The 12,229-nt window shown below is 32.5% G+C and overlaps 1 protein-coding gene across 1 annotated transcript in view; it reads left to right on the plus strand.

The window, feature by feature from the left end:
• TRHDE (thyrotropin releasing hormone degrading enzyme) overlaps nucleotides 1–12,229 on the plus strand; it is a 429,224-nt gene that overhangs the window by 329,140 nt on the left and 87,855 nt on the right. The window contains exons 10-12 of the mRNA XM_043879610.1: nucleotides 2,826–2,914; nucleotides 9,353–9,483; nucleotides 9,593–9,648. Coding sequence (XP_043735545.1) covers nucleotides 2,826–2,914; nucleotides 9,353–9,483; nucleotides 9,593–9,648 — 276 coding nt within the window. The remainder of the gene's footprint in view (nucleotides 1–2,825; nucleotides 2,915–9,352; nucleotides 9,484–9,592; nucleotides 9,649–12,229) is intronic.

The following is a 12,229-nucleotide window of genomic DNA, read 5'->3' on the forward strand; positions in this document are numbered from 1 at the left end:
ATGACAAAACATTCAAGTTAAATTTAAGGGGCAGATGTACAAACTACTTTCACACATTATTTTTTCTAGTTTCTTTTAAAATATAACTCACTGCAGTCTTGGATTTTTTTATTTCTTTTCTTTTTTTTTTTGCAGCACACCGCATAGAGCTTTTCGCCCACGATATAGAGGGTCCCTAGCCTTTTAAGTTGTAATCACAAAGGAACGTAATTATCATTCTTTGATCTTAAAATGAAATTGGTGGAAAGTTCAATTATGTGTTGCTTGGAAAGTTACAAAAAGTAACTTGTAGGATTGCCATTTCCTTCTCCAGGGGATCTTGCAGACCCAGGGATCAAACTGAGGTCTCCTGCCTTGCAGGAAGATGGTTTAACCTCTGAGCCACCAGGGAAGCCCCATAGTGTTTATAGTATAGCAAAATGTGCTTAGTGATTTGTAATTTTTATTTTGTCTTTGTGACAATGTATAGATTTTGTTTATGTGTCTATCAATACATGTACATACATGCATATATATACACACTCACACACAGACTCATAGGCATATAGAATAGAGGCCAAAAATATTAAGAAAAGTATAGAGGCTATTTTAAAAGTTTTACAAAATGCCCTGATGGTTGTGTCCTGATACCTTTTTTTTATTTTTTGCATCTGAATATTGCTTTGCAGTGCAGTGTTGTCATTTAGGAAGGTTTCTTGTGTGTGGAATTGTCTGTAAACAACACGCAGGTATTGATAGTAATCTCTTTTTCTGCACTTTTGAGACTTTTGTGAAAGCTCAGATATCAAAACCTCAATTTTTATTGTTATATATAATTTCATTACTTAGAAGAATGAGGTTTAAATAAGTGTGAAATTAGAAGTATAATTACATTAGGAGCAAATAATTTTCATAAATATTTTTTGATCATGCTACAAAAAGATACATTTATCCTTGAAAAGTTTTAAACATTTTCAATATATCTTTTGCCCTTTAACTAATACTTATTTGACATAAAAATTTAGTTTCCCCAACTCAATACAGAAGACATATACTAAAAAAATCTATTTCATAAAGTTAATCTCTGTCTATTATAGACTGGTATTGTTCCTTTTATTTTACTTCAATTCAATCCCATTCAATCCATTTCAACAACAATTTATGGAATACCTTTCATTTCCAGGCTTTTGAAAGATCTTAGATACACAAAAGTAAGTTCATAGCTTGAGAATCAGATGCAGAGTTAGGTGTTGTTGTCTCTTAATTAATAATTTTAATTAATCAAAATGATTTCATACTTTTAGAGAACAGCTATATCTAATGATTTACATCATTATTTTTAGAGAACAGCTGTATCTGTCTATATCTAGGTTTCTATCTCAGTTCTCTGTAAATCTTCCTCACAGTAAATCCATTTTAAAATATTTCTGCATGTTTTTAGTTTCATGAGTTTGAGGATATTTGTTAAAGAGTGTACATGGGTTGTGTTCACCAATGTGTGTTCTAAATGCAATACTATTTTGCGCATAGGTTGTTTATTTCCTGACCTGTCTGGAGTCCATTATAGTATAGCATCATGTCTTCCCTTAGTGGGGACACAAAAATGTTTCTCTGAACAAGTATAGCGTATACTTTTAAAATTTAGAATCTTAAGCATAAAAGTTTCGTTGGAGATAATAGTCGGTATCAAACTAGGAATTTCTCCCAGTATTCTGTTTGGTGTTTTGTGCTATTACTAAATTCTGTTTATTGTGACTAGGAAACATAAAATGATAAACTAATAATCAAATGCAGCATGACAGATTTGGAGATGTCCTCCCCTATTAAAAGGCATATGCATTCTATTTTTACGTGTATAGCTCCAGACATGTTCCCTGAAAAATTCTCCATTAACTCCCACAGTTACTGAGATCATGCAGCATATCTTCTTATAGTGTTCAAGTCAGAAATATTTTTCACATATTGCATATTGTTGTCTACCCCTCTTGCTAATGATACAGTGATTGGTCAACATAATCTGGCTGTATTATAGGGGGAGTAAAATGTAGTCCCGGGTTTTGTTATAAGACTATCCAGCTTATCTCTGGCTGCTCATTTGAGGTTAAATTGATAATACTTCATGCACTTTAGGCCTCAATTTTTGTCCTATCAAAAGTCATAGCCTACAAAATGCTTCTCTTTACTAGCTGAGACTCATGACTGATTCCTGCTTGTTGGTAGGTGATTTCACATATCAATTTGGAAAATCCACTTTAGAAAACAGGGCATTAAGTGTGTCTGATAGTATTCTTTGTATTGATCTGGATTTCAGGGATATCTGATTAATTTTTCTTTTTGTCCTTACTTTGCTGTGTAACTTTAGGTGTGCTGTATTAACTTTTCTTTAAAAAATGACAAGTTTTTTCTAAGAATAGTTAGACAAGTAAATGAGGAGAATGTTGAAATGTAAATTCATAAAACCACTGAAATGTGCATTAATCTAATATAGAATCAAGTAGAATGAAGTTATTTTAAGACTTTAATCAATATATTATCTGGCACAGATAATATGGATTTTAGCTACTTTTTATTCCTCATGTAAAATGCAAATCTTTTTTCCCCCCCCAAGATAAATTGTTTTGCTGGTGGTCCTCCTTTTGTATTGAAATTAAAACTCTTAGAGGTCAAGTTTGCTTACTGAGTTGAAAGAGTAAATTCATTTTTACTTACTCCTTATGTTTATGACTTGGGAATCTTTTAAATTTTCCTAAAGAGAATAAAAAAAAAATCACATGGAAGATGTATAGGAAATACTGTTTATTTGTTACAGCCATTTTAATTCCTAAAGTTTGTCTTTTATTTTGCAGTTACCTGTGGCAGATTCCATTAACTATTGTGGTAGGAAATAGAAGCCATGTGTCTTCAGAAGCAATTATTTGGGTGTCTAACAAATCAGGTAAAACATATATTTTCCTCTGAGGAACTACTTGGTCTCAAATAAATGTTTAGCAACTTAACTTCTGGTTTCGGCTGTTATAAATATGTGAGTAAAGACAAATTAGAAGGAGAATATAGAAGAATAATCTCTATAAAATTAAGTATAATTTCTACATAGTCTAATTAAATTTGTGTCTTTGATTGTAAAGAGAAAATTAAAAACAAAATACTTGTAGTACTAATTTTAACTGTTTTAAACTGCATTATTTTGTAATCCCAAATGTAATTAATTTATAATCATAGTTCCCAATAGAGCAATATGTCAAGCTCTGAAACATTGGCCACATATTTAATTCCATTTTCCAGCTATCTTCTCTTTATTAGACTGGCCCTTTATATAGAATGGGTCTGGCAGTAAAATTAGATAACTATAGAGCCAGATATGAGAGGCCTTGATAGCTCATCAAACCATCCTTTTAGATAGGGTTAATGCTCAAGGAGCAGAGAAAGATGAGATTCTATTCTGTTTCTAAATATCTTCAAATAAGATAGTGACCTATTTCATTTCACTATCAGAAAGCTATTTCTTGAAACCAATCTAAATCCTTCATGCTGGAGTGTGAACCAGGTCTCTTTTATTTCTGTTTTCCATTGAATTGAAAAAAACAATTATCATTTTTATGTAACATCTCATTTAGATTTAAATGGTCAAGTATTCCACATTTTGTTTTTCTTACTGTTTTCTCATATTCTGCTAATTTATCTTTTCTTACTATTTTATAAGCATCATTTTAAACAAATCTTTTCTTGAAATAAGGTGAAGTATAAATAAATAACAAAATACTGTTTCTTCCCCTCAGTCTAGCTATTATTAGGGAGATGTAAATGGTCAAAATACATACACACATAAATACAAGAAAAAGGTTTTACAGCAGAATCTAATCTGCTTACCAGAAATATAAACTCTTGTTTTTCCAGTTGAATTTTTATTCAAATGTTCATGTTATTGTATTTTAACACATATTATGAAAATATGTGCTTTCATTTATATACATTATGTATAAAACATTCATATATAATGCAATGATGCATTGAAATGCTCATTTTAAAACGTATTGGTGTATCTCCTTTTAAATTGCTTACTATAATCTATTCTTTTCATTTCTTTGAATTAGTTTTTATACCATGCTCTGAGTTCACACTTACTGTATTTTCTTTATACTTCTCTTTTACCTTCATGTAGTTTTATTTATCTACATAATTTATTATGAAATGATGAGTGAAAGCAGCGAGCTCCTATTGTAATAATTCAGCTATTAGAATGAAGTCTTCGGTCCATAGAATTGCTAGGGACACAAAATAGAAGAGTTTTCAGAAATAAAGTAAAAAGGTAGAAGGTAGAATAGAAATGGGAAATTAGATACTGATCCAGTGTCAGGATTAGCCCCAGCTTTCACTTTTAGACAGGGCAGGGATTCAGGGCAAGTCTGATTCTTCTTCAGCTCTTTTCTCAGGGTCCATTTCCTCTAACTCCCTAGTTATCTCTATAGGGTTACCCATGATGTCCACAGATTATCTACAATAGTATCATGACCTTTATTTCTATTGAAGTTTGGTTGATTTACAATATCATGTCAGTTACAGCTGTACAGGATAGTGGCTCAGTATTTTTGCAGATTATACTCCATTCGGGCTTCCTTGGTGGCTCAGTGGTAAGGAACCCACCTGCAGTGCAGGAGACCTGGGGTTTGATCCTTGGTTTGGGAAGATCCCCTGGAGGAGGGCCTGGCAACCCACTCCAGTGCCCTTGCCTGGAGAATCCATGGACTGAGGAGCCTGGAGGGGCTGTGGTCCATAAGGTCACAAAGAATTGGACACCACTGAAGTGACTGAGCACACATGCATGCATACTCCCTTTTAAATTATTACCATCATGGCTTTTCTTGACCAATGACTACAGGTTGTTGTACTGATATTTGAGAGATTGTTTTTATTTGTAGTCTTTTATTGTTAATCAGAAATAATAATAACATGATATTTCAAGCCATGTGCTTGCTAAAAAGTCCTCTGTGGTCATACATGTGATTGTTATACACAGCTGCATAGTTTTGTGCATGAGTAACTCTAGGAGATGATATTTACATGGACTGTGATATGACTTAGACTTCCCTAGTGGCTCAGACGGTAAAGAATCTGCCTGCAATGCAGGAGACCCTGGTTCAATCCCTGGGTGAGGAAGGAAATGGCTACCCGCTCCATTATTCTTGCCTGCAGAATTCCATAGACAAAGGAGCCTGGCAGGCTGCAGCCCATGGGGTTGCAAAGAGTTTGGACGTGATTGAATGATGTTATTACTTGCAAACCCCTCACTCCATAATTGTGTAGTGTGCAACCTATGGAGTGCAATGTGTCATATTCCATTAAATCATAGCACAGTCTTCTGATTGATAAAACGTAGTCTCAGTTGAAAGTTGAGGTTTTTGTTTGGAATTTCCATACCACGTAAATGTTTCTTGAAAACTTTATGAATACATACATCTGGAAGAATTTCACAAGTGGGACATAAAACAAAGGCAACCTTTCTAGCTTCCCTGTTTATTCTCGTTCTAAATGTATTTGGTTCTGTCTTGAACTCCATTCCAATGACAAATAAAAACAGAAACCAGTCAAGGATTAGGGAAGAAGGTTAAATTTATATCCTTTTAGATCGCCTTTTATCTTCAAAATATAGTTAACCAATATTAATGAAAAATGTTTCTTCATAGATATGGTAAGAACATATTCTGATCAATTCTTACCAACATATGCTAAACATTCCACTTTTTAATTATAACAGATCAATGCTTTTATAATTTTTCATCATCAGTAATATCAATTTGATGTCACATGATACTAAGGTCAAGTCATTAGTGAACAATGTAAACAATATAAAATGTGAATTTTATTTGTATCATTATATGTTCTTGACACTTCAATTTTTTGTTGTGTTGGGTGGTTATCTAATTAATTCCAAGCTAAGGCACATATCATTTTAGGTTAAACATAGTTTTAAAGCAAATTTTTGAATTACTGAAAGTAGGTAAAAAGATTTTTCTCTTGTTTTTAACTATGAAAATGCTGAGAAAGCAAACATTTATACATAGTAGCCCTCATATTGACTGACTATTAACTAATGTATAGTGGAAGGAAATACACTTAATGACAAATGTTAGGAAAGAAAAAATTCAAATTAAAAGGGAAAGTGATTCTGAAAATCAGAAGTAAATATTAAAAATAGCATAATGCTTCCCTTAAATATTGGCTCATAGGATTCTCATGAGCCTTTAAGGTATTTTTTTTTAACCTCTACTTTGCAAATGAGAAAATTAAGGCTTGAGAAATAACTTGCCAAAAATGTCTTAGGAACTTGATTTTCTTTTCTAAGTTTATTTGTGACACACATGCACACACAAGATTTTAATACTTTGGTAGGTTACTTTGCAGGTCTGTCAGTTTCAACAGTTGGCCATAGAGTGCACATGCATGGTTCTCTATAATCTCTACCGAGCATGATATAATTTGATTTTCACAAGAGTCCAATGAGAAAACGAGGGTGTGTTATTATATGTGAATTTGTTTCACATTGTTCCCCTTGGCATCCTGGTTCACTTTTTTGTTTGTTTTAAATTCTCATTGTTCTGCAACCAGCCACTATTGAGTAGAAGATCTGATCTGCTTTCTTTTCCATTCCAAAAGGAAGAATAAAATATAAAAATATTAAACATTATAAAATGCCAACTATTCTGTGCCTTGATGTAGTCTAAATATTGTGCCATTTTGGATATATTCTAAATATAAATTTTAATTGTTACTACTAACACCTGATATATAACATCCATACTTTTTACTATGGTACTCATCATACACTGTACCTCATTAGACTATTGGAAAAGATCTCTTTAAAATTCATTGCTTGCCATTAGTTAATCTGAAGAACATTTTAGAGATATAATTAAGTAGAATGAAAAAGATATTTAAAAATCTATTACAAAATATTTTGGGGAATCATTTCTCCAAAGATTTCATTTATAGCAAAGGTATAAAAATATCCATGAACAGTAATAACCTTCAAGTTTTAGTTATTAATTTAATAATAGAATATTTAAAAATAATAGATGCTTGCCTTTCTTTTTCTCCTCAGATTACATAGCAAGTGTAGGGATTGTTTTCCTGTTTTAATTGGTCTCTGTTCTACCTATAAGTTGTTGAATTCAAAAGCTCAAAAAACTAGAAATAAGTGCATTATATGAAGGTAAGTTATACCATCTATATAAAATGTCAGGAGGAAGTAACTTTAAAAAACAGATTTAATATAGAAATCCATGACCATTTCAAAATTGCAAAAAGTTTTATCATGTGTTTATTAAACCCAATGCTTTAACACTGTAATTTCTTCAAAGAATAATCACTTGCTAGATGAAAATGATTAAACTTGTTCTTAACCCATGTGAATTCAATAACAATTTTTAAATGTTTTGTTATAAATGTTTAAATGTTTTGTTATATGTTTTGTTATAAAAAAAAAAATCTTATCATTCCTAAAGAGTTAGGGTTTCTCAAGAAAAACAATATCATCAATACTTCAATCAGTTTTTCTTCAGTGAATTCAGACATGATTAACTAAAATCTCTCTTTATGAGAACTAATTTTATATGCTGTCTTTTAGATTATTTGTTTTTATTTTTACATCTGTAAAATTGGGTCACATTCTAAAGCTTCACAGAAATTGTGTGGGTAAATATTACATTTTTGAAAAATATGCAGATACAAAGCATTAGAAACTTGGAAAGTGATAAATATTTTAGAGTAATATCTGACAGATTTATTTTTCTAAGTACCACAGATTAGGCTGTGTAAAATCTCAAACTAATAAATTATCCCCTTTTGCCGTTGAATCATACAATTGGAAGGGTCCTTAAATGGCATTACTTGGCCTTTAGGTTATAGGTAAGGAAATTGAGAGCCAAAAACAATCAATGGCCTAAGTTCAAATATTTTTATATAGGAGACTAGTTACAACAATACAGGTTTTGTACTCTTTTTTAAAAATTATATATATATATATAGTTAAGTTCAGTTGAGTTCAGTTGCAGTCACTCAGTCGTGTCCGACTCTTTGCGACCCCATGAACCACAGCACACCAGGCCTCCCTGTCCATCACCAACTCCCAGAGTCCACCCAAACCCATGTCCATTGAGTCGGTGATGCCATCCAACCATCTCATCCTCTGTCGTCCCCTTCTCCTCCTGCCCTCAATCTTTCCCAGCATCAGGGTCTTTTCCAATGAGTCAGCTCTTCGCATCAGGTGGCCAAAGTATTGGAGTTTCAGCTTCAGCATCAGTCCTTCCAATATATATACTACAAGTTTTAAATAACTTCATACATTATGCTACTTCTATGAAGCATGAGTCCTGACGGCATCAGCAGCAAAGTGACTAGAATTGTAAACTACGGTTTTAGGAAGTCAATAAAGGCTGCCATTAAAAGTGAATGAGTGGGAGTGGGTCTGGTGAGGTCTTTGCAACCTCCAGACATTCTTTGGATTCATTGGAGAGTATATAACTCCATTGCTAACACTAGCAAAGGGGTACTCTTTTGCCCCCTTCTGATGCCTATGTCAGAAGCTTTCTCTATCTCCTTTATACTTTAATAAAACTTTATTACACACACACACACAAAAAAAGTGAATGAGTTCTCTGTATCATATTTGAAGGGGTTAAATATGTTAAGTTATAAGACTGCTTTTACTGGCTTCCTTTAATTGACTTAACCAGTAAATGCAATCAAGTTACCATTTTCCAAAGTGATTCTAATAAGCAAAATTTATTATCTTTGTTCTAATTATATGTAGAAATACAAGAGCTTTAAATGAGGTTCTTTTTCCCAACATGATTGATGATGCTGAAAAATCTGTTATTTATTAGCACATTCAAAAAGCACAAGGAAGAGGGCAAGAAATAACAGTGACTTTCAAATAAATGAGCCCTACTGTTGTAATCCCTTTCTTCCTGAATAAAATAAGTAGATTATGCACCTGAAACCTTTTTTTATTCCAACCACAGATACATATACAATCTAACTGGAAGCCACATGAATGCAGTAGTAGATTTCTTGGTTATATTTATCTTGAGAAAGATAATTATATATACATAATAGGGCTTTATCAAGAATAAAAATGTTAATTATAAGAAAACAGTTAATTGAGTACTAATGAATAAGACACTAAAGGTTTTCTAGCAAATTCTAACCATAGTGATTAATTGTGTAATTAGTAAAAAGTAGACTTCAATTAGGTATTTAGAATGGTGTCCTCTTTTAATTATTGGTACTGTGACATTTGATATTAAGAAAGCATACTTCCTCCTGTTTTAACTCTTAAAATTGAAAATCTCTCTTACCCCTAAAATGCTGTTTTCAGAACACCATAGGATAACTTTGGACAAAGGAAGCTGGTTGCTGGGGAACATCAATCAAACTGGCTATTTTAGAGTCAACTATGATTTAAGGAACTGGAGATTATTAATTGATCAATTAATCAGGAATCATGAGGTAAACTGGACTTGACTCATCAAATATCTGTTTAGACATATGAACATCTGCCATTCTAATCCTAAATAACGCCATTTTTGTATTTTTGCTTTTTTGGTTGGCCTCATAGCTTCTCTCTGTCAGCAACCGAGCAGGTTTGATCGACGATGCCTTCAGCCTAGCCAGGTATGTTTTCCTGTGGATCTCCACGATAAAGCGAGTACTCCTAAGACTTCCTCTGTTAGGCTTCATAGTATATATGTTTTGAATCTGAAATCTTTTAAAAATTATTTCTATCGCACATCCTTTGTGTTTAGATGTAAATTATAACCTGTCCCAAACTCTTGATCAATAGTAGCTGTCGGGTATTTCTGAGCCAGGAGAAGCTGATCAATTTTCGCCACAGGTTCAATTTAACACTCAAGATTAATAATCTCTTTCCAATTTCATTAATGAAGTCTACAAAATGACCATTGTGCCATATTTAATTTTTCATGGAAAGTACCTTCAAAGCATCATCAATTTTTTTTCCTGACATATACTAGTATATCTTTTTTTAATGTATTTTTGAATGTGATTCATTATGAAAAGCTTGTGCTGCAAGACAGAAATAAATATTCTACTGGGTAAAGCTGTTCTGAACAAAATATATATCAATCTTGTAGCAGAAGTTTTAGTACTAGTTACAGTAATATTTGTTTCTAATAATCTATTTTCACAGTTATATTTATAATGTTAAAAATCAGATATTCCTTTGGATAGTCATTAGATAGCTATTCCTTTAAAATAATGCTGATCATAAACCCAAGCTATTTTACTCAATTTTTAGACTACATAGTAAAATAAACTCAGTTCTTTTAATATTTTGTATTGCTTCATGTCCAAATATAGTTTTAATTTTAATAATATGATAAGATTGGACAAAAAATTAGAAATGATAGTGTTGGAGGATAGTCACATATGGGGATAAAGATTAAGTAAGACATGAAGACTTTCAAGAGAGTATTAGATATGACATGAAGATTATTCTGACAGAGGAGTTTAGAGAGTGCAGAAAGCCGTATACATTGCCCTGAAAGAGAAGCAGGAAAAAGAGAGACATGTTAAGGGTTCCACAGGAAAGATTAAGGAACTGGAAGGTTAATTAAACTAGTATTACCAGTTAATTAAACATTTAAAAGATTCCAGACACCGTTTTGTTTTACATATGATAATTTGTATAATTCTTACAACCTTATAAGTATATATAATGGGAATAAGTATTATTCCCATTTTATAAGTGAGGAAACTGAGGCTCAGAGAGGTCAAGTGACTTATCTAAAGTCACATAACTAGTAATTGACAGGACCAGGGCTTTGTGTATATGCAGTAATATAAGAGCCAGGTAATACAGGAAGATTGGGAGGGGGATTTGAAACAATAGTTCATGTGAATTCTTATGGGTTTGAAAGATGGTGAGAAAGCAAATAAATAGTGATGTCCTAAAGAGAGAGGCAGATGGAAACTGAAACGAAAGGAGTTTTGTATTAAATAATAGAAGCTATTTTTAAATGAGATGTTTTAATTTTAGTAGATGAATTTTTTTCAAAAATTAAATTCCTTGTTGAACATTGCTTTAAATAACAATTTTGGAAACCTTAAATGTTTGCAAGTAAACCATTTCATTATCATTTATACAGATTTACCAGGGAAATATGCAAATCTCATTGAATATATATTAAAATTTGTTCTATTGATCATGAACTAGGTCTCCTATTAGCATGGAAGTAAATGAACCCCAAGTTAGATTTATTCTGCATTTACGTGAAGCACTCTGAAGTTACTTGGAGTTCTTTGTGTTTTAGTGTATGCTAGCAAATGTTTCAAAGTTTTGCTACCCACCTATTTCAGCCTTCTTTCAGTTTCCTGAACATATTGCAATCCTTTGGCTTCTTTATAGGTAACACACAGAAGAGTAGCAAATCTTTATCAATATACATGTTCTAAATACTGTCCTGAGGCTTTTATGAATGATTTTGTTCAGTCTTCTTGGTGAACCCATGGAGTGGTGTGGTTGCTGCAGCCATGTTATAGCCTGCTATGACATGGAGTTGAGAGGGGCCGAGTCTCTTAGCTGAGGGTGCACAGGTTTTAAGTAAGGGATGGGAGATAACATTCAACTCAAGACAGGAGCACAGCAGAGCCTGTGACCTCAGGTCAGGATGACTTTGCCCATTACATGATTTTCTTCTCCTCTCCCCTTGTCTGTTGGGAATATTACTATTCACTTAAAAATTTTTTTTTCACTTGCACCACCCTACCTGAAACCTGCCTGTCCTCCCCAGCAAAAATGTGACATCTGTGTATCTGTGCATTAGCAGTTGTCACCTTATAATTCAGCTACTTTTCGGGTCCCTATGATTTTTGAGTGATCATGAGGGTAGGGCTTGTCTCATCCTGTGTGACTACTACCTAACTTAATCTTTGGTACTGGATTATACCAATATATATTTGTTGAATGAATTGCTGATTAATTATTGATTACTCAGACCATAAACTTTCAGTCCCACTATTTTTTTTTGCAATTAAGTACACATATTCTAGGTATTTTTTTATGGTTGTTTTTTAAAATATATAAAAACTGCAAGAATGCATTCTAGTTGTACTCATTCAAACAAGAGAGATAACAATGTGAAACTTTTGTTTTTCTCCTTCTGTGACCTCCCATAGCTTTTATCCTCAGAAAAAATTATTAATATTTGATGTATATAAATCTGGTCCTTTTTTT

The sequence above is a fragment of the Cervus elaphus genome, chromosome 3, assembly GCF_910594005.1.
Source record: "Cervus elaphus chromosome 3, mCerEla1.1, whole genome shotgun sequence".
Lineage (NCBI taxonomy): Eukaryota > Metazoa > Chordata > Mammalia > Artiodactyla > Cervidae > Cervus > Cervus elaphus.